Raw genomic sequence first — 27,042 nt, 5'->3', positions numbered from 1 at the left:
AGAGCAATAGAGGCCATCATAAGTGCATGACCTGACATTGCTCGATATTCATACTATATCTGAATGGTTAAGTCTAGGTTGATGGTATGCTTAAGATGATTGTTTATCTTTGTATGAAAAGTGTTATTAACCTTGATATTTTGTGTTTGATTCTTTTCACATTCAACCCTTTTGTGTGTTTCTTGTTTGTATGCTTAATCTCTTTTGCAATGATCACATGGTTGGTGTGAGGAGAGGATAAGAACGTTTCGGTGGAACAAATATTTAGTTGTGATAGTTCAAATGTATAGCTGGACAAAAAATATATATTATTTTGTGATTATAACTTTAGATTTTGTAAATAATTATTCTTTTATTAAATTTTAATACTTTTATTTATTTTTTAAAACATTATAATTTTTTTTTGGCAAGTAATTTTTTAATTTTAATTTCTTTTAAAAATTTATATTTTTTATTTCTCAATATACAACTATTGATAACATCATGTAATAAAACATTAGTTTATTCTATGTATAATGTTAAATAATATTCTTTAATTTGAATAGCATGAAAAATTTAGAAGTACCTCAACTAGTACTAAAATTAATGAAATAATTAATTATCTCTGTAAAAGTTGAAATAAGTAATAATAAGTAAAGCAAGAAAAGATAATAAGATATAAAGATAATAATGAAAGAAAATTAAATAAACTATGATATGTAATTTAATTAAAGTCTTAAGTAAGTTACTCTGAAGTACTTAATATTTCTTAAGAAAAAAAAATGGAAAAAAAGAAAGAAAAAAAATATTTGTGTCAATTAAACTCCAATTAGTTGATTTATCATAATTTGAGTTAAAACCAAGTCAATTCAATCCAACTCATTTTTTTGTAAAAATAATTTTTTTTGGAATTTGATTTAAACTAAACAACACAAATAAAATATTAATGACATGCTAATCCGTTGGTTAAATGAGTTGTCTGGAAGTGGATTGTTATAGAATGAGTTAACGAACTTTTGAGTGATTTATTCAAGTCTTTAAATTGACAACTCTCTCGAATATCCTTTTATACAGTTTTAATATCTCTCGTTATATTATATTAATGTTTTAAAAATGTTATTTATTTATTGCCGATTGAACTACTATCACACGTATAAAATTTATGATAATGTATCTTCAATTTCAAGAAAGATCATAAATTGAAAAAAAAACGAAATTGTGAAGGTCAAAATGCAAGGAGGATGTGAATAACCTGAAACCAATTGAAATAAATTTATATATGAAATTATCATACAACTCGTAGTACTGACATTCTGATAAAAGCTCTAAAAAAAGGAATTACAACTTCGAAATAAACCAAAACGCCTATGCAGTTTTAACCGGATACAACATTGCCACTCGTAAATCCTGAAAATGCTTGCACATAAGCAAGATACTCGTTCATCTCATTCGTTCGAAGACACGTTAAACTGTTTGTTTCAAATAATAAAAACTACAAAGATACAATTTATTGAATAAATAAAATTAAATAGAGAGAAGAAAGATCATACCTTACATAAAATGAAAAGAAAGAAAAATATTTACGTACATAAACCTCTACATGGAAGCTAAAAGGTCTCTCATCTCTGCAACAGATGGGATGGTCTCCGTAGGGTAAATCTTAGCCACAAGTTGGGCAAAACTTTCATACTTATCAAGAAACTCCTTCTGCAAAAATTTAAAAAATACGATTAATTTGCAGCTTATTTTTACAATCAGAAATCTGCATTGGAAAAATACTTGATTGCGTGAAGTTGGAATAAATGTTCACACAACAACAAAATTAAATCCAATTTAGTTGTCATTCAAATGTAGCTTAAACTTGGCAAAATTGCACTTGCTATCAACCAAACTAGCGAAACACTTGTTAGACACTTCACTGACTTTTGGCAAATATTTTAGTGGAAAAGCCTTGATTAAGGACATCTTACCTTGCATTTGTCCCATAAAGAGGGTAATAGTTCCTCTGAAGTCAAGTTCTTTTGCAGTTTCTTATACATCGTAGCTATGGACTTGTCCACCTAAGTAGAGGAGAAAAGACATAAGTTCAAAGGCAGACATGAGTATAGGATCTTTCAAGAAAACCAGAATCACCGTACCCCAGATAAACTGGATTTTAACATCTTCCGAAGATCCATTTTTGACAGTCCAAGCTGAAAAGGAATCTGAAATTTATGCAAAAGAATGAAACTCTGTTAATGTTGAAAGTCAAATTCAAATGTGAAATTTGTGTAACTAAATAATTCACAGTTCCATTCCATGCATCCAGGAAAACATAGACAAGAAGAGACAATGTTATGAGATGCATCAGCCAAACGTAATTCTTTAAGCTCATATAATTCGTCAGTGGTCATCCTTAGATGCCGGTAGTACTCAGTCAATGAAGTAACTTCAATCACATGAAGTTAATTCATTCTTCTATCACTCTTTGGGATTCATCAGATGAAATTACCATTTTTTTGAAGAGGCCCCGTATTATACCCCTTTAGTTGAACCAAATGTTTCAATAAATCCACATTAGTGACCCCTAGTCAGTAATACACTCAGCCCAGCAACCTATAGGATTTTGTTATATCGTTTGAATCTCTTGGGATAGTTGATCACGGTCGATTCTAGAACACATGTGGGAAAATTGGTTATAACTGATAGTAGTGCAACAGATCACTTGGTTTTGCTGCGTAGGGTAATTTGGGATTAGTTTTGATGCTTAGACAAAGCAACCATATAAGGTTATATATTCATCAAAATAATTTCCCTTGCAAGAGGAATTTTATCATTCAAAATAAGTGCCAGAATAGATATATTTTGATAAAGTAATCCATGATGCTAACAAAGGATGGTAACAGTCAGTTATAATATATGAAAATATGTTATCATATCATAAACTGATACAACCTGTACCAAAGGTACCTGAGAAAAAAAAAATGACAAACAACAGGAAATAAGGCAAAAGAAAGAATGGGAATGGATGAGAGCAAGCCCAGCGCCCCCTCTCTCAAGCAAGAGAAACCCTCGGCTCTAATTCTCAATTATCAATACCTCATACCTTATAACAGAAATGCACACATTATACTCCACTAACTAACTAGCAGCCAAAATTCCCCTTTCTACTCCTACCTTTTACAGAAGAAACAAAAACAAATTATTAATTAGATTTGGGCGTGTGCCTTGGCAGAATGAAATGGTTTATTATCCCCTTTAGAGGCACTGTTCCTATCATACAACTTAAAATATCAGAAATTATTCTTAAGGTTAGTTTCTTACTTTCACATTAGGGCTTATCATATTTCTGTATCAATTCAGTGATTCATTCTCTCTTGTTTCTCTTCCTCCTTATATATCTACAACATCATTATTTCAACCAGAGAAAGAAACATTGCAAACAGTTTGTTCAATAAATAGAATTTCTACACGTGACAAGATACAGTATAGCAGGAAGTACCCTGGAATCTATGAAGGATAAAAATACAGCATTATACACAGACCTCTTCAGGTGGAACAGTGAACATCAAGTCCTCAATCCTTCGAGCAAACTGGAAAAGGCGTTCAAATTGCTTTCCAATGCAAAAAAGTGATAATCAGTGGGGCCCACGGATGATACCAATTCATGTGTATTGACACAAAAAATGGAAATAGAGAATAGATTATACTCACATAGTATATTATCATGCTAATATGACGTGTACAAGCTTGTTCATAGGCTTCACTGGCCTGATGATAAAATTTGGCCAAAGTGGGCACAATGTTGGCGAGGTCATACAAACTGAGTAAAATAAACAAAATCATTGAAAAATAGAAAATGTCTTTCTTTACACAATCAATTGAGTAAAATGGAACAGCCTTTAATTACCTATTCTGAAAGGCAGCATAGTTCTCAAAAAGAAAAATATCTGCATACTTTGGTTCTGTTTGAGCAATTTTTTCTAAAGTAGCAAACATTATGCTAACCTGTCAAACAAATTCCCACCGGCAGTGTTATGGTAACAGTTACGTAGTAAATTGAAAAAAAGAAATATTAAGGACTTATTTCCTCCTATGTAAGTTACAAACAAAAAACCACTGAAATTTCTCATATTAACTATCGATGCAGTGCATTAAGATTTTTAAGTATAATTCACCAAGGATTCGACATCATTTATAGAAAATGAAAAAGACACTGTTAGTTGTTGACCATGGGGTATAAATATGCTGAGCATAAATAATGAATACGATCAAAACATTTGACTAAAAGACAAATAGTATATTCAAGATAAAGAAAATCTAGCAAAAACTCATTATAGAATACGTCCATCCTACAAGATGGCATGAAGATGCTACAACTAATCTTCGAGAAAAGAACAATACTGCTAGTATGGTTCCACTAAATTTCATCTATAATATATTTTAATTAGTTGTACTTATTTCTAATTTCTGATACTCATTTCTTATATGCTCTATTTGATCCAAGAACTTGACAACTAAAATCTATAATGTCTACCCACTTCCTCTTATTTTAATCTCATTACTCTTAAAAAGTATGTGCTTGAATTGTCAGAAAAATAAAAAGATATCATAAAACTGGATACAGTTTTTATCAAATCACTTACAAATTTTGTATATGCTTGGTCAACCAAATCCCTAGACTGACCCTGGATGTACTGCTCCATCCGAGTTGCAAGGGTTGCAAATCTATGCAAAACAGTTGACGAAGTATTTAGCATCAATCCCAAAGAGAGACTTGACAGTTGAAATAAATACATACTAGACTGAAAAATTGCAACACTAACTTCTAATTGCTTCCAAAACAGAACCATTATCTCATAAATATCATTATCCATTGAAATGATTTTAACCAATCTGAGTATAGAACTGTACCTAATTAGCACATTGATCTTACACCAATTTTAATACAGTTTAAACAATTAAAATTCGTACCCAACTTGTACCACAAATGTGTGTGTGTAAGCTCAACCGGAAAAGTAAATTTTCCAAGAAAAAATTGAAAAATCATGTAATTTCAGGAACCCAAAATGAACTAACCCAGTGCAGTTTGCAAAAGGTAGGTATCAGAATAGAACAATTTTACTGTAACATTTTTAATAGAGACAAAAATACCATGTTAAGATCCTTTCATGCCATTAGAGATACTATTCTACTTCTCTCTTTCTATGTTCCAAACTTTGCATAACTGGCTGAAAGGGTAGCAGACAAGTGTTGTACTACAATCATTACAAAAAACTTATTATTTTGGAGGAGGGGACAATTAAAAAAATTCATTTCACCTGGGAATATATGAGAGGACACCCATTTGGCGAATATTCTTTTCATTTCTTTCAATTTGATGGCAAGCTTCATCAACAAACTGCAAAAGCATTTCCAATTAAATAAATCAGGTAAGCATTTCAATTTACAAATGCAATGACAAAATAATCTTCCTCATGGTGCTAGTCACCTACACGGTTGAACTGCATAGATATCCGAGACTCCAGGTCACGAAGTAAATCACGTACAAATCCTGCTGCATCAGCTTTCTGACCAGATAGATAACGCTCTGTTATTCCATGCATTGATATACAGCGTAGAGGATCAATCTTGTATGCCCAATCCACAACAGCATAAAAGTCTTCCTGAAATCATATAAAAGAATAGTTTTGTAGCTGTATTCACTGAATTTTTAAATATATTAAACCACTGAAATCATATAAAAGAGTAGTTTTATAGCTGTATTCACTGAATTTTTAAATATATTAAACCACTGCCAACAACTCAATAAAACCTGACCAATTATTACAAACAGTATATTCAGTCTTAGTCTGTGAACTGAAAATAGATTATATTCATCTCATAAATCCAATAATGTTGGCCTTCTAAAGGCTTATGCTTCATATTAAATATTTTCTTGTATACAAGAGTGGGTGGATTCTAGCACCTAGCTCCTGTTATGAACCACTCCTTTGTCTACCTCTTCTGCTTATTGCAGACATCTTCTATAAAACTATTGCCTTCTATACACCTTAAGCAGAAATACCGTTACCAAGGGAAAGGTTGAGAATTAAGACACATTAGGCTTCAATAATTTATCTTCAATTTACCCTAGATTTGCTTTCTTGAATTAAGACTCATTTTAAAACTTATTTTTAAATCTTACAAGCTAGAGTTCAACTTTGTTCACACAGTTTTATAAAGAAATAATTTAGCTTAGTTTTTTTAAACAATTCAATATTTTGTATGCAATTCAATTCAGCAGTTGAATTCTTTTAACAGCACTACGACCTCTACTTTTATACAATTTGTTTTTTCCTTAAACAAATTTCTTTTTTATGACCCAAAAGGCTAAACAAACCTAAATCTTATTGTCTCTCCTGTCACTATGCTAGATCCAGATCTCTTCATCACAAATATCAGAAGCACAAAAAGTTAATTCGGAGATAAAGAGAATTGCTGTGCATACTTGTATTCCATCAAGTAAATCCTTAAGTGATTTATTCAAAGCTTCAAGCTCAGCAGAAGTTTTACCTACAAAATGAAAGATATGGTCAAATTCTTGAAAAAAGATACAAAGGGAAACTAAACTGAACTATCTATCTGTACCTTCTAATTACATACATACATAAAGAGACACACACATACACACAGTAAAGGAGACTTTAAAAAATATTATCAGTTGATTTGAAACTTTTAATTTATAATAGTTGTTGGTCATATATAATTTTAGTAAGAATTGTATCTAAAGAATAATTCAGTAGTTCACTTTAATCTTATTAATCTTATTTATTATATATTTTAATATTTAAAATTAATTTTCTTAATTTTAATATTGAGAGTAATAAGCTATTTATTAATTATTTTAATATTCTGATATTAAGTAGTAACAATAAATACTATATTACTATGTTGCATTTACAAGACAAGATGTATTTAAATAAACAATTGGTTGATTACCCCTGTTATAAAGTATGCAATGGTTATTGTGGACACTTTGTCCTTAAATAAGTTTATATATGTCACTATATTAATTCTCAAATTACCATTTTCCCGAATTTTTAATATGCAACTAGTATGCAAAAAGTGAATTATTATGTTTAGTAAGTAAACTAAAAAAGCTAACCTATTCTGACTTTTATAAAATTTGATAAAACATATATTTTTAAAATTCATGAAAATTCTAAAATCTATTTGCCAAAAAAAAATTACAAAACAAATAATTATTAATCCACTAATTAAATATTAAAATACAAAACTAGTGAAATATATCTTTAATTATTATTGTTCATAAAACATATTTTAAAATAGTAAAACAAAAATGATAAAATGACTTTTTGTGAAAAAATAATGTAATTTTCATGCTCTTTATCTGCTATTTTTGTAAATAGATAAATAAATATATTTGTTCTTTTTATAACATTAATTACTGTATGTATTTATAAATAATGAATTGTATATTGTGTTTCTGAATAAAAAATATATTTTTAATATAAGAATAAAGATTCTATCGTCAATTTTTTGATTTTATCTCTTAAAATAATGTGATTCACAATAGTATTCAATGGAAATTAAATGAATTCTTCTTATTTTGATGTGTATATGGTATGCTTATCAATATCAAATTTTCACCTTTTAACTTCATATCAATTTAATTTATTATACTACATGTATTTTCATGTTATTATTGCTTCTACAATAAATATAGTTAAAAATAATTCATAATAAAAACATAAAAAATACATTATAATATATACAATCACAAGAATAGACAATCAGTTTTATATTACATACACATAAATAACTAAATATTATTTTAACATTTGTATTAACAAAGTTCATACAGGTATTGCATTAACTCAATAAGTTTTAAATATCACAGTTTTTTCTAATTTTTTTGTTCTAAAAAACATCCACAATTTTAATGTAATTATAAGTTGCAAACTATTAAATATTTTATAAAATTTAGTGACAAACACATTTTAAAAAACTACAAGTGTAAAACGTCTATACTCAACTAATAGATTAAAAATATTAAACATGACACTATTCTTGGTGAGTCAGGTATGAGTACCAGATTTGCTGTCATTCTCATCAATGTCCATAATTCCCAAATCATCATCATCATCATCATATCCAGTTTTGTTTCCATTAACAACACCTCCAGGAGGAACGAGTGTAGGGACTTCAAAGCACATGAAGTGTGCAAAAAAAGAACTCTGCAATTTATGCCATGAAGAATTACACATTTCAAATATTAAAGACAAATCTGCGCTGAAAATGAAAGAATATAAAAAGATCACCTCATCCACCAGAAGTGGAATAAAAATTGTAAGCATCTTCGCATAGGCATCAGAAACTGTGGAAGTGTCTGTAGCATTTACATTTTGACCAGAACCTGAAGAACCTTCGAGCCAAACAGTTGGATTTCTAGATGCTTTAGTACTAGCACGAAGCTCATTTGCAAACTCACGGGCCTGTCAAAGAATGTATGAAGCCTTAGACTCCACATACTAGGCCTACCATGGCATAAAGTACAATAGAGGTTAAATGTGTTTTAGGCCTCAATTTTCGGACAAAATTGGTTTTAGTCCCTACACCTTAAATAAGGTGATTTTGGAGTCTGTAACTTTGATAATCGGTGAATGATAAGGAAAGATGATGGAAATTTTTTTAAAATAAACTAGAATAGTATTTAATTTATATTTTAATTCCCTAAAGTAAGATGTCAAACTCCTAGGGTCATTATTCTAGTAAAGTTCCATAAAATGGCAAAAGATTCATCAATCATAAAAAATGGGGACCAAAATCATCATTTTAAAGTAGAGGGACAAAAACTGATTTTGATAAAAAATGAGACCTACAACGCACTTTAACCAGAATCCCATAAACCTCAGAATTCTAATATTAACTAGAAGACATCTTTAGGTCAAATACCAAATCGCAATCACAATTCAACGAACTCCAGTTAAGGAAGATCAAAACACTAATGATGCATCACTAGTGGTGGAGGATCTGCTATTCAAGTATTAATAAAATTAATCCAGGTTGAAAAGTACATCCCCTCTTGATCTAGTTAAGCAATGATAGATGCAATAAAGTTATTTGCTGTTGACACCTTTTTCAAAAGATAGTTGTTGAGATTATAGGTATACAGCAAGAAAAAGGAGATAAGGGCGAATGAGTATATTGAGATTGATATTTACTCGATATGTCACAAAGTCTTGCAACATGATGAAAATAACATAAAGCACCCACCTTCATTTTATACTAATATTAGATTAAAGAAGGAAATAAATCGTTATTTATTTTTCAAATCTCTCTACAAATTCTGCAAATAATAAAGAAATATTAAAGGCAAGTGAGAGACAATCTAACATACTCTAAAATTTTCTGAGATATAATATGGACAATTTACATGATATAATCTATAAAAAATATTACATGATTTTTTTTTAATGCAGTGGAAGATTATTTCCGGCAGGAACATAAAAAAGTGTAAGAAGTTCCTTTTTCTCACTCCTAGTTATGTCAATCATGGAGAAAACAATCCAGGTAACCTAGCTCCTTCCAATACTAACACGAACATAACAAAATCCTGAAGTTTAACATGATAAGGCCCGAGTTTTAGCAGGCCGAAATGCTGAATCTGAGGGTCAAACGGAGGCTTTAGGATAAAGCTAAGCACTACGTGAAACACAGCTACATAACTAATAATTTTTCTCCCATTTCGTTCAAAACCAAAAGGAGCCCAACTAAACTTATGCCTGGTACGACAAATCTTAAAAATAAATGTTCTACAACATAAAACATGCCAAATAACACAAACTCAACAGCTTAATTTGGAACAAGTTACACTTTAATGTTATATCACTCACAAGATAGTCACAGAGGAAAAAAATTTAAAATTGGGAGATCTATTCTCCCTGGAACTTTATAATCCTCCTGCCAATGATTGATTTTTTATTTATTTTGTATGTACTGATTAGCTAAGAAATCATATTAATTATTTTTTTTCACATTTGTAATAATGCTCCTTGCTTAATTACAAAAATAAAGGAATGCATGATCATAATAAGAAAATATAAAAAAAACATGATGTGCAACAAACCTCCCTACGAAGAAGCAAGTTTAGAGAACTGCAATAAGCTTTTCTCAGCGGACCCAAGCAATTCTTGTCAAGACTCTGCAAGTGTCCAGAAATATTATTTAGGTAGAAAAAGAAAATTACTGGACATATATATGTATCCAAAACAAAATTCACGCAAAATAATAGTAAGGATTATTTAATTTGAGAATAAGTTTTCTAATTTCATTTTCTGCTGTAACTTTTTTGTACAAAAAATGACATGATTTATTTATTTGTTTTCTATTTTCAGATATTTATACAAGAAAAAGGCAAACCAAAGTTCTACAAAAGCTTTGAAAATAGGGAACAAAATGAAAACAGAAAGCATTTTGTCAAGGTAAATAGGTTCTTGGTCCCAAATTTTTAACCTTCAAATGTTGCAGAAGACGTGCATATGTCCTGCACTTGTACCGCAGGTCAGCATGATCAGGCCTCTTTAACTGTCCTCGCTGTTTAGAGCAAGCAGAAAAAAATGATACCAATAAATTCAATCAAAAGACTCCAGGGATAACAATTCTATAACAAATATGTAGAAAATACCTGGGAAAAGTAGCTTTTATCACTTATCATGAAGTCCACCAAGCTAGCAAAATAATTTCTCAAGAATTCAGATGCTCTCCTGACAAAAGTAGATTTTAATTTTTCAAGTTCTGCTCGCTTTTCTTTAACCTGTAAGGGGTTGCAGGAATCAGAACAGATGGTTTTTAGGCCCAACACATATTTGCCATATCAACCAAAGCCAGACTATTTTCACTATTCTTTGTGATGCCAAATTCGTAGCACTCTTACAATATTCCCAGACAAAGAAAAATGATAGAAATAATGGATGAAAAATCATCAGTCACCTTGAAAAGATTTCCATTAATACTTTTCTAACAAACAAGCACAGTCTCATGGATAATTTTTGTTTCCTAAATGCCTAAGTCATAATTGACTTATTTTACCAAATGATTTTTAAGAGAGAAGTAAGAAGCGAACATACAGCTCTCATGTTTGCATAACTAGGGTCTAGATTAGGTGCTTCAAGGCCACGCAAGGCACTAGTCAACCATTCACATGCCTCAACATTTTGAAGCATTCGAGCTTCATCAAATGAACCTCCTGTCAAACTTGCAGCATACTACACCCAACAAAAACTCATTAAAATAAATACAAGCTAGGAAGTTCATTTGGCTTACATTAGGAAACAGGGTATACCTCAGAAGGGACACGCAACCGCTCAAGAAGCTTATCAAGCTCTTCAATGAGAGATTTGTTATTAACTGATTGCATTTCCAGATTGTTATTGCGGGTTTCTATCTGGACACAAGAAAAGTTATAAGGAAAAAAGTATATTAAGAGACAGTGCTTCTCAAGAACTCCAACATCAGAAATTATATCACCTAGATAACCTAGAAAAGCAAACAATACTAAAATATCATAAAGCAAATTTCATAGCACTACAAAAATGGTCATTTTGAAGAAATAATTGTGACCATAATTTACGCACACTAGACTCACTGAAGCTTATAATTAAACTAGAAATTGGGTAGTGTAAAAATATCTGGATAGCTGTTTCCAGGCTAAACATATATCAGGATACAGATGTTTTTACTTTCATATCTTGGTTTACCATTAACTACCTTCATCCTTCCTTATATGCAAAGACCCTTTTCAGAAAATTGCTTGTCCCCTTTTTAAACTGTCACTTGCATTAAGTTTTTTCCCTAAAATACCCTTAGTTAATTAACAGACTTTAAGCCAAAAATAATAGATGCTAGAAATTAATGAGATGAAGTCTTTCTCTTATGAGGATTGGACTGATACATAAGTCCCCTTGCCTTAGCAAAGCAACAAGGAGAACTAAACAAATGATTCATGTTTCCAGTAAACACTGCCATTAGAAACAGAGTAAATTGTATCTAGGAAATTTATACTTTTTAAGTGAAGGGTACATGTCCTTACTGATGCAATATCCTCCCTCATGTGCCGGAGTTTTACATTGAATATGCTTAACCATTCATCCATATCTTCCACAACACTGGTCGCTGCTTCAAGCCCTTGCATAACCTGCGCAAGGCACACATGTAGCATGAACCAATCTATAAAAGCAAATTAATTTGTTATAAACTAGGGAAAAAGTGGCACTCCTTGCCCCTTGTGTTTTTTAAAAAATAAATGAAAAATAAAAAGAGCAATAATGAAGGTTAAATAACAAATCGCAGGTGGGGGTTATTATTGGAAAAGTGGAGCAAGGGAGTGAACAAAGACTAAATAAAAAATAAGATTGTGGGAAGAAATAATAGGCAGTTATAGGAGTAAAATAAGAGATACAAAATGTGTACATTAAAACATCATATTCCCTTTATATATAGTATAGATATCTAATGAACATGGAGATTTGTGAAATTGATTTAGCAACTGTATTAGTTTAAAAATGACAAAAATGAAATAGTGTTATACAGTTACAACTTGAAATATCAGCAGCACAAAATATTTAGTTTCAAAAAGACAAAATCAGATTGATTTCATAAAAAAAAATCGAGTCCAGGATTTTAAATAACCTAATCATAGCTTAGTCAAAAGAAAATCCTAGTTCAATCCATCATGTAAAACAAAGGGAGAAAGTTAAACCGCCATAAAACATATGAACCAAGCCTGACAAGAACATATATAGGAAAAAATATGGCAATACTCACCAAAGAAATATCTTAAAATTTTGGTTCACAGCTTCATTCAATTCTTATAAACCAACTTGTAAAGTAAGAATTGACCAAGCTTTATAAACTCTATTCAAGTTACAAGTCTAGTTGATTTGGGATTAAGCACTCACTTCAAGGTTGCAAATAGGCAACACAAAGAGCCTGCAATTAATGTGGGCCACATGTAACCAACCGCAACAATGTGGCTTTTCAACACACCCCTGCATACCTAGGGCTATGGGCGGACAAAGTATGACAATGCAAGTGGCTCAACCGGGCATTAAACCTAAATCAACCCCACAAAATTAATTTCTAAGGAAATGATTGCCCAAGCTTTATAATCTCTATAAATCATATCTCTAATTGATGTAGGACTCGCACCTCCTCAAGGCTGCAACTAAGGCAACCCAAAAAGGCTGCAAATAAGTTAGACTAGGGTAACCAAAACTTCCATTGAAAGGTTATAACTAAGAACAGTAATACCTCATCCATCAAAGGTTCACTTTCTAAAAGAGAATGCACATTTGCTGCTTCGAGAGCCTGGAGCTCCCTCTTCAACCTTTCAGAAAATTCTTCTGCTTCACCTATACCCATCACATAACTGCACAAATAAAAATATAAAAAGAAACTCAACCATTTATTGAATGAAACTAGCACTGTGAAATAAGTCCTAATACATGATTTAGTCAAACTGAGTTATTTACAAATCTAACTGTGTCATCTTAAATTTGACAAATATGTTACAATCATTATGTATAACACTATTTAATAATTATGAATTCCCTATATCAATATGAATCATAAAATGTGGCCAGCAGTTTTGTAAGGGAAGACACAGAGACTCAAGTGTAACCCTAGGATTTAAAAAACCTGGTTCCACAATTACCAAAACCGCAGGCCAATATTTCAAGAAAATTCTTATCATGAATACCTATCCTCAATAAAACAAAGAAGAATAGAACCTACGTTCCCAAAAGAGCTTCCATGTCCTCTTCCTCTGCCTGGGAGACAAGTTCCTTTTCAACATTAACTTTTAATTCTGTCTCCCTCACAACAGATGATGCAACAGGACCACCATCTCGTACTTTATTCTGAGCAGGGACAGAGGGTGTATTTTCCTATTCCACAGTTTATGAAAATAAATAATTAGACCAGGAAGCTTACATTCAATAATTAACTGAATAATGTAACAAGAATTTCGCAGAGACAGTCCAACACTATGCTTGGATGGGAAGTTAAGAGGGAAGAAGGATAGAAAAGGAAAAGGAAAATTAAACTTTAATCCTTGTCTGGGAGATTTTAAAGGAGGGGGAGGAATGGGATGTATTCCGCTTGGGGACCCATACCCCTCAACTTGGCAAGCAAACAGTGAAAATTATTCATTCAAATTAAATAAGGACTAGTAAGTTTCTTCTTCTCTGCGCTTAACTTTAAATGGAAAGGAAATTCCCCTCCCTTTTTACTTCATGAAGGAGATTTAACTCTTCCCCTTCCCTCCCTCTACCCAACTTCCAAACATATTAACATCCCCAGCTTGAAGTCATAGACTTGATATGTCACATTCCATACAGAGTAGCAAATAAAAATTAATTATCAAGGAATAGAGGTGAAAAGAATTCAGCTCGGTAAAACAGAATGAGGGCTACTTGATTATAAAGAAGCACCAAAGTTAAGAGATTATATTGCACCTTAGCCCAAAGAGCCATCTCCACAACATCTATACCGACAACCTTCGGAAGGCGACCCAAAACATCTTTGCATATGTTCAAGATGCAAAGAAGAAGGCGATTCCTACAAGATAAGTGATGGGCATTATGAGAAAATTTTCATCCCCTCACACAGAACTCAACCACTAACTAACTGTCTATGCATAGATTTTCAAATATAACCTGTCATCAATATTGCGCATGGTCCATTGAGGAGGAGCCACACTCTGGCTTCTAAGGTTATCAAATCCCTGCAAGATACACAAGAATCAGCCTAACAAGCATATAGTGGGGAAAAAGACCAAAACTAAACTCCAAAACAGGGAATGGTATGCTTCTCATAGCCTCTGTTCCTGAAACTGAGAACATAGAACATAAAGATCCCATCCATTATAGAACTTTACCAGAGTAAATGTACATCCACTGGGATCATTTGCTACAACTTCCACTTTTGACAGATGCTTCAGCTTGTATAGCTTTGCAGGCTGCAAGCACAACAGTTTTACAAAGTTGAAAATGCTAGACGGGATGGTGAAGAAATGCCACCCAAAAAGAGAACACGTGACAAGAAACAACATCTAATGAGGAATCTCTAGCTACTCTGAATTCAATTTGTGGAGGAGGGGGAATCATATCTTTTCTCGATCAAAGAAACTATTAGACAGTCCAGAATCACCAGACGACCTTGGTCTTGGTCAATCTCAAATTGGATCCATGGCCAAGCTTCTCAGGTAATGAGAAAGAGTTAATAAACCTCGACTGTGTTTTATGTTGAAACTGACTTGACCATGGTTGTCTGGAATTTATTATATAATAATTGCTGCATCATCAGCTAAAATCCAAGCATATGAAAATAAGAAAAAGAAAAACAAATTACTTCAAGAACTCCTCCCGTAGAATACTTCAATACGCGAAGAAAAGCCGATGTCCTCTGACCCTTCGATTTTGCTGCAGCAAATACCACGTCATCACCAACAACTACACAAATGCAGAGTTCAACAAACAATTAAAACACAACACACGCTGAAGAAACCACACACAAATACTCCCGCCTTAAGACCCAACAAGCTACATATTACAAAAGGCACAAGAAGTTAATCAAGCACTACTGCATAAACCATAGCTAAACCTAATGCGATGTGTGGAAGCTTCAAAGTGCAGTTATAAAATAAATAAAAAATCAATATTCACATCAGAGTAGTTAATTTAATTCCTTGAAAGCTAAAACATTGGTGGAATCTCGAGCAAGCAAAATGAAAGTAGCGAGCATAGGAAACAGTGGAATCGAGAATTGTAGAGAGGGGATTAGAGGAAGGTAACTGGAGAGAGCGAGAACCCTAGGCTTGGCCATTTGGCGACCGAGCTTGGACGATTTTCCTAAGATGCCGTGACCCTTGGCGACCCGAAGCGCCATCACGATCTTCTGCTTGGTATCCTCAATTGCGGCTTCGCAAGCTCGCCGGAGGTCGCCGTCATCGGCGCTCGATTTCGCCATTTAGCGTACGTCGCCAATCTCGAAGCTCTATCGTAACTGAAAGAGAGAGAAGAAGAAGAAGCAAAGTAAAAAAGTCCGTAGCATAGTCACAGACTAAATGAGAGAAAAACATACTTTTCTTTGAACCAGAATCTTCTGCAATTCGATTTTGAACTGCGTGCATCGCAACCGTTTATTTTACTTCTAGCTGAATTAATATTAATAAGAAAATAAAATGTATGGTGAGAGATTGAAATGCAACTTATTACAGATATTTTAAACTGTGGAGGATCCATATCCGTGCTGGCCACGGTGGATTTGTTTTGTTTACTTTTGTTTTACCCACATAGAAAATGGATTACTGGCAGTCAATTTTGACGCAGTTCACCGTTTCACCCTGCAGTCGTAGACCAAAACCTTAATTGTTTTTCTTTTTATAATTTTTGTATTTTCTAAGGATTAAAAGAGAAAATAAAAAAATAAACCTTAATTGTTTTTCTTTTTACAATTTTTTGTATTTTCTAAGGATTAAAAGAGAAAATAAAAAAATAATCTTCGTCCTTGTCTTGATATAGCGGTTAATTAATAACATATTTTTACGTTTATATATATATATATGGTTTCTTTTTTACATGAAGTATACAGGGTAGAAATTTTAGAAGTGTAATTTTATTTTATAAAACGAAATTTCGGACTTTTAAACGGTACACGTATTATTTTACATATATTTTAATTTGTTTACATTTTATAATTTTAAAATAAAATAAATTGAATAGAATATTTTACTTCTTTGAAATACTCGTTAACTATTTGCTATAACTATTATACATAAAGAGGATAAAAATATATTAGTTTTTTAAACACTTTATGTAACTTGAAATTATTAAACTTGTTAGATTTGAAAAAAATTATGAGTTATAGGTAAATCATGTTTAGTGATAATGACTTCATAATGAAAGTATAGATTTTAACTTAAGCACAACAAAGAAGTTGTGCAAACAAAACGCAACTTTCATTACAAAATTATGTTAAAAGAAGTTAATGAGCATAATTTTAATCAAGAAGACTGCTAAACATATGAAGTTGTGAACAAATAAGACAATTTATAATTTGTTTAAATGTGTGAAATCATCCAGGAAAAATATATCTTAAGTGCAAAAATAAAATATTGAATCATACAAGAGAAGTCCAACACATAGTTGTGATGAACTCTTCTTCACAAAAATTGAACTAATTATTTTGGAATTTAATTGTGTCAAATTTTAATTTCAATGTAAAATAATATGAATTTTAATCATCTACGAAGAATTTGATAAAGTGGGTCTTGGAAATCTCATGTCTATTACAAATAAAATAATTTCATAGTATATATGTGAATATAAATTTTATGTTACAAGTTGGTTTTATAAACTCAAAACTCACTTATTGATGGTGGAAAAGATTAATAAGTGTGATGAAAACAATGTCAAATGTGTGTTAATTGCATTTAATAACAATTATTAATTTAAATCATTAATTAAAATAATAACAAGCACTTAAATTATTTGTTGCAATTTTGAAAAATCCAACTTGAAAAATAATAAGTGAATGGAGAAGGATACACTCAAACTTTATACCCCAGACAAAACTCAACCAGTTCTATTATGTTGAATTCCAAAGAATTAAAGATCAACACACTCCCGATTGTGAAAAGGGAAATCCTAATATGATATTCAAGTATATTCAGAAAAAGGGGATATAAATTTTAATAAGCAACTATCATTAGGCTCTTTAGTAAGAAACTAAATAAAACTAGTTACATTTACATATGATGCTTTTGGAACTGAACGTCCTTTATATGTACCTCCAACGTCCTTAATAAATGTAAAATTTTGAACAACGTCAATTGTATGTGCACATGATGTTTCCATTATCACGCCAAGTTTAGAACTTTCGTTTTATCCATAAAACTATAATTTTTCTTTATGTACTTAAACCTCCATCGAGTATTGAGACATATATATATATATATATATATATATATATATATATATATATATATATATATATATATATATATATATATATATATTTGTAAATAAAATATGGAAGCACGTGTTTAGATTTTGTCCTTAGGTCTTTTAAGATGCATTTCTATAATATACATTTGAGTATATTCGTATACCTAGTATATTCATAATTTATCATCTCTAGATATCACTTACATAAAGATAATTTATCAGAATGATCTATGTATAATATCTAATATTTATGTAATTTAAAAATGAATCACATACATAGACGTGTTTAGTTTCCATTAAAATGAACGTCATTTTTATCTTTCTCCCCTTCATCGATAGTACATCTTCGCATATCTCAGCATTCATGCACGGATGATATTTAGCTTCCTTCAGCAAACCTGTTCCTTCAAGTTGGCACAAATCAGCAAAACAAACATACAAAACATACTCGTATATCCATCCTCACAATTCGGTGTTAACCGTGTCATCCCCAGAAACAAACAAAGCCTTAAAAGACACGTTTCATTATGCAACTCCTCTCATTTTCTTAAGCTTTTGTGAGGCTTATTATTCCTAGAATAGTTTAAGAAAACATTGAAGTTAAAACCGAATGACAACTAAAATTAACATCCTGCAACTTAATCTAACCCCTTTCCTCAGAAACTACTGAACACAAGTTTCACAGGTGTCACAACACAATCATCATCAAGTTGAATATACGTATCTGTTGCATCAGTGATTCGAAGTTCTGCTCCGGTTAACTGGAATAATCGCTACATGTCTGACAGAAAATATCTATGCCACCAACCCCATAGGATAGGGCAGCATTATTTCACGATTCAGGAAAAGATCGATTTTATTATAGAAATTTGTGTTGGGAAACATGTTCGAAGAAAAATCTATTATTTGTTTGATTTCTCTTTCTATCACTATATTCTTTCTGAAATAACCTAATCACAGAGCTCACAATAAACAATTAAATACAAATTATAATCATTCACTGACTAGAGAGAAGAGGGGGTGAAGTTAGAAAAACAACACATACCTGATTCAGATTGGCTAAAGAAACTACTGAAATAAGGAATGAAATAGATAAATGTAGGTAGCCATTGCTCTCAACCAATTTAACTAAATCAGCCTTGCAAAGGTTTGGCCTTGCGGACATGGCCCATACTATTGACAAGATCTTTGCGAGTACAAACTGGAAAAGTATTGATGTTTTGGAATGCTTTCAGCCTCCACAGGACATAAGGGAAGCTGAGCTGATCCCTAGAAGTGAAGCGAACCACCTCATTAAACCAGACGCACATCAATAGATTAGTTAGGGGTGTATGCTTCCTGATGATAACAGAGGCTTCGCATAGAGCTGCAGTGCACAAGTTTAAAGGAAGATTTTACAAAATGTATGGGCAAAGGTGGAGGTACAATCCAATGTAAGCCAAAGTTTGGCAACAGACTGAATGAGAGGATTGAAATCTATTGACAATTTGACACATAGCAAGATCTTAAATGAAATAAAACATGGATTTTTTTTAATAGAGGAAAAGAAGAAAGATGTAAAATTTACTTAACTTTTAGATAATAAAAATATGATCAGTGCATACCTTTTTTCCCATTAAATCTCTTGTCTTCTGGCAAGCCATCTTTTCTGTATTGATTCAGTTGCACTTCAACTTCCTCTGGCTTGGCTTTGTTCTTCTTGACAACAGCCTTAGCCTCATCGTAGACACTACTGCGAGCTCCATGTTCTGATATGGCAAGCAAAGATTTTGGGCGCCAAAGAAGTGTTTCCAACACACCTAGTGGGTCTCTCCGGAATTGGGACTTAGAGTCTACCCAAATTGAGTATTTAGCTTGAGGAAAAAGGCGATGACTTAACATCTGAAAGAGTTCCAAGTGCACACATGGTTCAAAAAGTGAACAAAGGAAAATCTTACAAGAGGATGATAACCTAAACTAAAAAATATATGGATTATACAAGCTTTTCAATTCAATTAAACACAAAATTTTCATCGATCTGGTAAAGGCATGTGTCGATTGATAGAGTTGCTGAAGGACAACAATCATTATGAGTATGCAATTACATAGCAGTGTATGGACAAAATAAGAATCTTCAAAAGGGGCAGGACACACAACTGACTGGAGCCACGTGTTAATTATGCACTGCTATAAAGACATAGCAAATGTCATAAAAAAGAAGACACCAGGCTTCAAAGATTTACTACCTTGGGAATTTTACCATTCAACCTTTGATCGGCAAAAGGAAGATCTCGAACAACAACAACACGCCAATTTCCAATAAAGCCATTTTCCCCGATTCTACGCTCCACCAACTCCTGCGCTTTGACGGTGATTTCATCCCAGAATGCAACATAGCAAACCTGCATACCACTAAATAGATTTGGCAAATAAGATCAGAGACTTCTGGACGTATCAATAACAAACTCTTATACTGCTTAAATAACCTTCTTAAGCGAAGCCTCAGACATTCCAATTGGCTGATAGAGATCATCTCCACCACCAAATGCACAAGTAGATACCACGACTTTGCAACCTTGCATGTAACTTTTATCTTGATCAGATATCTTAAACCCACCATTCACACTGAAAAACCCACAATGTACCGTCATAGTTTCTTTCACCTACACGAAGAAACAAAGGCTAGAGTAACCATATAACTACCCCCAAGAAAAAAAAGTAGCTAAAAATGAGAACAAAAACCATCTCATTACCTCAAAACTTCTATCTCTCTCCTCAAATGTTTGATTTCCAGTAAATAAATTAAACCGTGTGTCCTCTGTACGCAATTGAGACAACGTAACATTCGCACCTACAAAAGACCTATCACTCTCTGACATGTATAAAACTTCACCAACAGGAATTCTAGAAGATTCTTGTTCCACAGGTATATCCAGCTGCTCAAGCTTTTCAGGAGGTAGGAGCTTCAAGCAACCTGTTAGGGATCAAATCAAACATCAAGACCCCATCCTATGCATCTTGAAATGAAAAAAATTACCATCTCAACTGAGAATTATCCACCCCCAACATCCACCCTGACAATTAACCACTTTTAAGAGACAGTTAAGTACCACATTTCAATATACACAACACTATTAAGTACCAAGCATTAGCGAAAGCATATTCAATCATTAGTGTCACAACAAGTACAAGTTGATAAATATACTCATTCATTTACTCTTAACCACGTGTGCACAATTTGTCACCATAAAACATTTCAGTAACCCTGATGACCTGCTAAGCACTTGTAATAAAATCTATTTACCAATTAATATCACTTGTAATTGAGCCATTAATTCCGCAGGAGTCAGACATTTCTATTGTATACACACAACAATTCCCTCTTTAAGCACTTATCAGACAAAGTCAATCGCACAGCTCTCGATATTTTTTGACAATCTCATGAAACAATTACCCACAAGTGGAGTCTTACGACAATCATCACTAATATGAAAATAGAGAGAGAAAGGTACTCACGCTCTCTGATGCCAGCCACAACATGTGTGGTAGGATCGAGGCGATTCAAGTTGGTGGGGGCCTTCCGCAATGTGGGACTAGATCCATCTATTCTGTGAGTGCGTGTTTCTATGCGGCTGTTCGTGTTTAAACCATTCAAGCTTCGCCCAATTCTGGTGGCCTCGAATATGAACAATCCCGCAGCTGGAACAATGACGAGCAGCATCCAGTATCTGACGAATAGCTTCCGGAGCAATCTTCTGTTGCCGAGTTTCTTGCGCTTCCGTCGCGCGCGGACCCGCATCCGACCCAGCTCGTCGGATTCCTCATCCGACAAGGAGATCGAAACACTCTTGTTCTGGAACATTACGGAAGACGTGGCGTGACGCGGTTGCGAGAGGGAAAGAGGGAAATTGAAACAGGGAACGAGGTTGATAATGCAGAATAGATTTAACGACCTAAGAACTGCCCAGATTCCCTTCCAAGGTCCCGTTCTATTGGTACCTCTCGCGTACGAACAATTTTTATTTATTTTTTTCAAAAAAAAAAAAACTTAAATAATGTTCAGTCCTATGAATGAAAAACTTTCTCATTTTCTTTTTTAATTTTTTGCTTCTATAAGAAAATTAAATATACCACCTTTAAGTTACTTAGGTACTACATTTTTTATTTAAATTAACAATAAAATAACATTTTTTTTGTTTTGCATGTTTACTCACCTTGGTACAGTAAAGTACTTTATTTATTATCCCTTTGGTTATCATCCAAAGAAATTTATCTTTTGTAAAATACATTTCAATGTAAAAACTTAAAGAGGCTAGTACAATAGGTTGAATAGTATGGGTAAAATACTCTACGTATTTTAGCACTTCTTACGAATTATATACATGGGTTTAGGATATATGAGGTTTACTAACGTACGAGCGTTAGCAAACATATATATATATATACTTGTGGATCCAATTAATTTAGAGACACATTTAAATTGAATTCGATGTTTTTAAATAAGTTGATTTTAATATTCTTTAGAAAAACCCTATTAATTTAAAATGGCATGCTTCCCCTATCGAGTTGTACGTTTCTTCTTTTAAAATGTCAATCTATTTTATATTATTTTTAGTTATTATAAAAAATAACAATCTAAACATATTTTAAATTTAATCGAATAAGAATGTGATAACAGTTTAGACTGTCTGGCATATTTTTCTCTTAATATTTTGAATGCATAAGTATTTGCCGATCATAGAAAAAAACAAGAATCAATAGAAGAATATAGTGCTTACATTTAAAACTATTTGTTATTTGGTACAAGATTAATATCATATATTCTTATAAATCTATAAAGAAAAAGTTAAACGAGGTAATATGTGTATGTGTGTGTGTATATATAACGTTTTTAAAATATAAAAAAATTCAAAATATAAATTAAAAAGAAAAATTGAAGGATTTAGAATTATTCTCAATAGAAACAAATGTAACATCTTCACTATATCTATAGAGAGATAATAGACTGATAGGCTTGGCATAGATAACAAGAATACTGGAGGCGATTGGCATGGAAACTAAATTGTTGCACATCCATTTTTTCTTTGGTGTTATTTTATCAAGAATTTCTGTACAAGAGTTGTTCTTGTGACAGCATGATGTCTAGAGGCACAACCAATCAAAGTTTATGTCTACCTCTGACAAACGATGAACAAATTGATACACTAAGAAATTTCACAGGTCATTATTTATCTCAATATGCCAAATGAAGGAACAAATAGGCATAAGAAATTAAGGATAAGTACCACAATTTAGGTCAGGAAAAGAAACCTGCACTATGGTAGTAAACCACTAGTTTGGTTGGGGGTGAAAGAGAAATATCATCATACCTACAATTCCAATTCCATACAGATCAAGGAAACAAGGGATGGGGAAACGGATGGCAAGATTCTGAATACATTACACGCCTTGGGATACTTCTCAATCTCTCTTTACTTTCTCTAACGAAAATCTACAACAACAAATAAAAACAAATAGTTGTTTCCAATATAATCCAATTCCAGAGACACCAGGAGGACAGAAAAATACAAACCATACATGTAGAATCCCAACCTCAACGTTTGGAATATTGAGGGGCTTTACGAGCTTTCTTCAAACCAACTTTCTTCCTCTCAACCACTCTGGAATCTCTGGTAAGAAGTCCTTCCTGTCTCAATGGTGATCTATGATCTTCGCTCACCTTCAGCAAGGCACGGGCAATGCCAAGAGAAATTGCCTGTGCCTGACCAGACAAGCCACCACCCTCAGCTTTGACAAAAACATCATAACTACTTTCATATCCCAAAGTTATCAAAGGGACCTTAATGTATTGAAGCCACAATGGGTTTCCTTGAAGATATTCCTGCACAAAATTAATGTAAATCAGACAAAAAAGAGATCAAAAGGAAACAACATTTGTCAATCACAAAAAGAGACAGAGATCTAACGTGTAAAAATCCATTAAAAAAATGAAAACTCCTACACAACCACAACTGTAAAAAGGTCGTCCACAGATTACAAATAACTCGAACATTATGAGAAATTTCTCATTAAATCCTAAATCCAAGATGACAATATGAGAAATTTCTGTCACTATGAGTAGTGAAAAAGAAACAACGAGCCATCAAGAAACTTCAATCACACACACTAGTAAAAGCAACCCATTCATAATATGAACATACAAAATTAATTTAAATAAAACAGTAAAAGACCCACCACACATATACATTGTATCATCGTAACTCGTAGTATTGATTATTCTTCAACAAGGTTAAGCAAAAAACTTAATAAAAAATTCAACACCAGGCAGATATTCAAACTATCTCATGTTTAAGCCACCAACTCAAAATGACACACCTCAAGGGATGCTTGGTAGAGATGGTGGGAAATAAAAGGAACTTGAAAACTATCCACATCAACTCAACCATGCAAAGCCAAAGTGAATGTAAACAAGTGCATAAGAACAGGTTGGAGTCCCCACCCCCTACCCAACAAAAGATCCCACAGTGAGCACAAAGAAATCCATCCTTTTTGTGTTCTTGTTTTCAGCAGGAGAAGTTTGTCCTGGGTTGTGCAGCAGAAGTTGGCACTGCGTATGCAAGTAGTGCTTCAGGTTGAGCAGTCAGGGAACCAAGTTCCCTTTGTTTTCTTACTGAATAATCAGGTAGAAAATCTAGTTAATGGAAAGTATGGGATCCAATTAGCAGCCCAAAGAGAGCAACTCATGACACTCCAGGCCACATTGGCCTTCCCAAGCCTAAACAGACATCCTCTAGGCCATGACTGAACAACTACTATTAGAAGAGACCTATTTCAAATTTTCTTTTTCCTTTACCTGTAGGATGTGTCTAACCTTGGATTTCAGTATAATTACCTTTGGTCTTTTAAATAGGTATAGTGGAAATCATGAATGAGAACTACGTTACCTTCTTTTCTTCAGTATAGTGGCTCGTTTATTTCCATTAATTTTCCCACAACCATGACGTAAGCCTAACGTTTGGATGCTGTCATTGGTATAATCTAACCTCTGACTTGGGAGAAAGCGTGACAAAGGCCGATGAGGAAGCCCGTGACACATCAATGTGAATGTATTCAAGGAGAGATTTCACACCTTCACAGAATACTCACCCAGCTCTTCCCATATACCCTCTCAGTCTTACAATAATGACTCACATTGAGTTACCCCTGAGAGTAGATAATCAACTCCGTCAACTGAAAAACACGACGTCCATTATGTTGATAAAAGTGTGCTTAAGGTCCAATGCAATTGCAGACGCATTAACTTACTAGGAGACAAAATTGGGAGCAAAAAGAAAAGGACACTTTAGTTACTCTGTCATTCCAGAAGCAGCAAAGCACCAGAACCATCTCCTCCGTTGACTGTGTGCCATCCGCAAAACTATCTGCTTTCTCAACTGAAGCAATTTTCATGGCACAGAACAATTAGTAGCAATGGTCACTGGTTGTTAAGAAAAAACCGGGTTCAGACAAGGGTTATCCATAGTGTGAAGAAAGAATGAATTGGAGCAGTCATCCATGGAAGAAAGGAAGATAGCCACTGACGAGCAAGAAAAGAAATCACAGGAAGTCAAAGAACTTCCAATACCACACCAGATACCAGAGAGTTTATGAATCAGAAGATTCTGAATCGACTGAATTCCACAGTGTAGCACAATACATACATATATATGTATACATACATATATATGTATACATATATGTATGTATACATACATATATATGTATGTATACATACATATATATGTATGTATACATACATATATATGTATGTATACATACATATATATATATGTATATATATATATGCACATGTGTATATATATATATATATATATGTATATATATATATGTATATATATATATATATCAGCAGCTGTAATACATCAATTCATAAGACTGTAATGATTGAGCTACTAACAGAACCTCTGACAAACGAAATCAACTAACCAATACCCTGTCTGGATAAAAAAAATTCCACAAACAGTACTAAGTAAACAAAATAAAACGAACTTAATATAGCAAAGAAGTCCTAAAATTTCCAGTTGAATCATTTTATCTAATTTTCTAAACTTATCCACTTACTATCATTCTAATTCCTAAATATATGTTAATATCATTTAAGTCACACTTTTAATTTATATTTTGGAGTAATATGATTGACAAATTGCACTTTCCCGAACTTACGTAGAATTTCTTGAGATTCAGGACTAACGGAACTACATTATGCCCTTTTAGGCACTAAAATGGTGATTTACTACAAACTGAGCATCTCAATTCAACTAACTAAACAGTAAAACACAGAGATATATGCCATTCACATTTCGGCAAATTCACAACTCGAAATTCCGATTAATGACAAAATAGGGTGAGAGTTTGAAAGAAACAGAGAAAGAAGTAGGGAGAGAGGGGGTGAGACCTTAGCGTCGCGGTAATTGATGATGAATTTGCCGGTTCCTTCCTGGAGAACGACGCGAGCGATGGCGCTCTTACGGCGACCGGTGCCTATGATGGTCTGGGCGGCGAAGCCACCAGGAAGCCTCGATTTGACGAACTTCTTGAGGTCTTCGGTTTCCGGTTCGGCGAGCGCGGTGGCGGAGACGACGAGGGAAGGGGTTTTGGGGAAGCGCGAGAGGGAGAGGGTTGTGGCGAAGGAGAGAGTGTTGGGTCTCTGAGAAATGTGGGAAGAGAAAGAAAGTGAAGAGAGGGAGGTGCTGAGTGCCGAAACGGAAACCGCCATTTTCCACTGCCTTGGCAAATGCAAGCTTGAGTGGATAGTGTGTTCAACAACTCCAGATAAAGGAGATAACGATTTATTAACAATTTTCTTTATTTAAAAAACTTTTACTTCACCAATTTTTTTTTATAGAAATTAGCAATTTATTTTTCTCATAAAATTTATAAATATTTTGTTTATGCAAATTTTTGTCGAAAGAAATTATAATTATAATATTTTATTAAATTAATTATCTTTTAAAAATTTAGAAAATTTTACATTTCACTTAAAAAATAAAAGTTTAAAATTCTTTGTATTTTCAAATTCAAATTCATGTTCTTC

General features: G+C 32.9%; 3 protein-coding genes across 7 annotated transcripts; all 3 read right to left on the bottom strand.

The window, feature by feature from the left end:
- Positions 1-1,331: 1,331 nt before the first annotated feature.
- On the bottom strand, positions 1,332-16,076 carry LOC124824365 (exocyst complex component SEC3A). Of its 2 annotated transcripts, none has more exons than XM_088098371.1 (25): positions 15,816-16,076; positions 15,373-15,473; positions 14,900-14,980; positions 14,679-14,746; positions 14,478-14,580; positions 13,756-13,907; positions 13,273-13,390; positions 12,053-12,157; positions 11,306-11,407; positions 11,091-11,228; positions 10,649-10,777; positions 10,477-10,557; positions 10,091-10,165; positions 8,283-8,456; positions 8,054-8,198; positions 6,449-6,513; positions 5,454-5,624; positions 5,280-5,359; positions 4,605-4,686; positions 3,869-3,966; positions 3,673-3,781; positions 3,504-3,572; positions 2,118-2,183; positions 1,950-2,039; positions 1,332-1,686 (listed from the first exon to the last, which is right to left on the bottom strand). In XM_088098371.1, the coding sequence occupies exons 1-25, from the start codon at positions 15,988-15,990 to the stop codon at positions 1,576-1,578; spliced, it is 2,688 nt and encodes an 895-aa protein (XP_087954497.1). In that variant the 5' UTR covers positions 15,991-16,076; the 3' UTR covers positions 1,332-1,575. The 2 variants fall into 2 exon arrangements, with proteins under 2 accessions (XP_087954497.1, XP_047152750.2); XM_047296794.2 differs by having other exon boundaries at positions 15,373-15,443.
- A 2,122-nt stretch (positions 16,077-18,198) lies between these two features.
- On the bottom strand, positions 18,199-21,960 carry LOC124824364 (DNA-directed RNA polymerase subunit beta (DUF616)). Of its 3 annotated transcripts, none has more exons than XR_015782040.1 (7): positions 21,465-21,960; positions 20,702-20,922; positions 20,435-20,611; positions 20,195-20,350; positions 19,574-19,850; positions 19,015-19,335; positions 18,199-18,373 (listed from the first exon to the last, which is right to left on the bottom strand). XR_015782040.1 is itself a non-coding variant. In XM_047296793.2 (6 exons), the coding sequence occupies exons 1-6, from the start codon at positions 21,808-21,810 to the stop codon at positions 19,103-19,105; spliced, it is 1,410 nt and encodes a 469-aa protein (XP_047152749.1). In that variant the 5' UTR covers positions 21,811-21,960; the 3' UTR covers positions 18,199-19,102. The 3 variants fall into 3 exon arrangements, 1 of the variants encoding a protein (XP_047152749.1); XR_015782036.1 differs by having other exon boundaries at positions 18,199-18,367; XM_047296793.2 differs by having other exon boundaries at positions 18,199-19,335.
- A 1,188-nt stretch (positions 21,961-23,148) lies between these two features.
- RPS9 (ribosomal protein S9) lies at positions 23,149-26,783 on the bottom strand. Of its 2 annotated transcripts, none has more exons than XM_047296792.2 (3): positions 26,404-26,783; positions 23,541-23,829; positions 23,149-23,439 (listed from the first exon to the last, which is right to left on the bottom strand). In XM_047296792.2, exons 1-2 carry the CDS (start codon positions 26,722-26,724, stop codon positions 23,542-23,544), a joined length of 609 nt encoding a protein of 202 aa, XP_047152748.1. In that variant the 5' UTR covers positions 26,725-26,783; the 3' UTR covers positions 23,149-23,439; position 23,541. The 2 variants fall into 2 exon arrangements, with proteins under 2 accessions (XP_047152748.1, XP_087954476.1); XM_088098350.1 differs by having other exon boundaries at positions 23,526-23,829; positions 26,404-26,782.
- Positions 26,784-27,042: the final 259 nt, after the last annotated feature.

The sequence above is a fragment of the Vigna umbellata genome, chromosome 1 (genome assembly GCF_029865625.1).
Source record: "Vigna umbellata cultivar VRB3 chromosome 1, Vumbellata_1.0, whole genome shotgun sequence".
Classification (NCBI taxonomy): Eukaryota; Viridiplantae; Streptophyta; class Magnoliopsida; order Fabales; family Fabaceae; genus Vigna; species Vigna umbellata.
This window is presented reverse-complemented; position numbering and strand designations above follow the sequence as displayed.

Bases quoted from the DNA above. Each gene is read 5' to 3' on its own strand.
- RPS9 (XM_047296792.2), bottom strand. From the start codon at position 26,724: ATGGCGGTTTCCGTTTCGGCACTCAGCACCTCCCTCTCTTCACTTTCT. The intron at 23,830-26,403 runs GTCTCACCCCCT...AATTTTGTGCAG, and splicing joins TCAATTACCGCGACGCTAAG to GAATATCTTCAAGGAAACCC.
- LOC124824364 (XM_047296793.2), bottom strand. From the start codon at position 21,810: ATGTTCCAGAACAAGAGTGTTTCGATCTCCTTGTCGGATGAGGAATCC. The intron at 20,351-20,434 runs GTTATTTAAGCA...AGTGGTATGCAG, and splicing joins CTGAGGCTTCGCTTAAGAAG to GTTTGCTATGTTGCATTCTG. The intron at 19,851-20,194 runs GTAGTAAATCTT...GAACTCTTTCAG, and splicing joins TGAATGGTAAAATTCCCAAG to ATGTTAAGTCATCGCCTTTT.
- LOC124824365 (XM_088098371.1), bottom strand. From the start codon at position 15,990: ATGGCGAAATCGAGCGCCGATGACGGCGACCTCCGGCGAGCTTGCGAA. The intron at 14,981-15,372 runs GTAATTTGTTTT...TTGTGCTTGCAG, and splicing joins CTACGGGAGGAGTTCTTGAA to CCTGCAAAGCTATACAAGCT. The intron at 10,166-10,476 runs GTTAAAAATTTG...GGACACTTGCAG, and splicing joins GTCTTCTGCAACATTTGAAG to AGTCTTGACAAGAATTGCTT.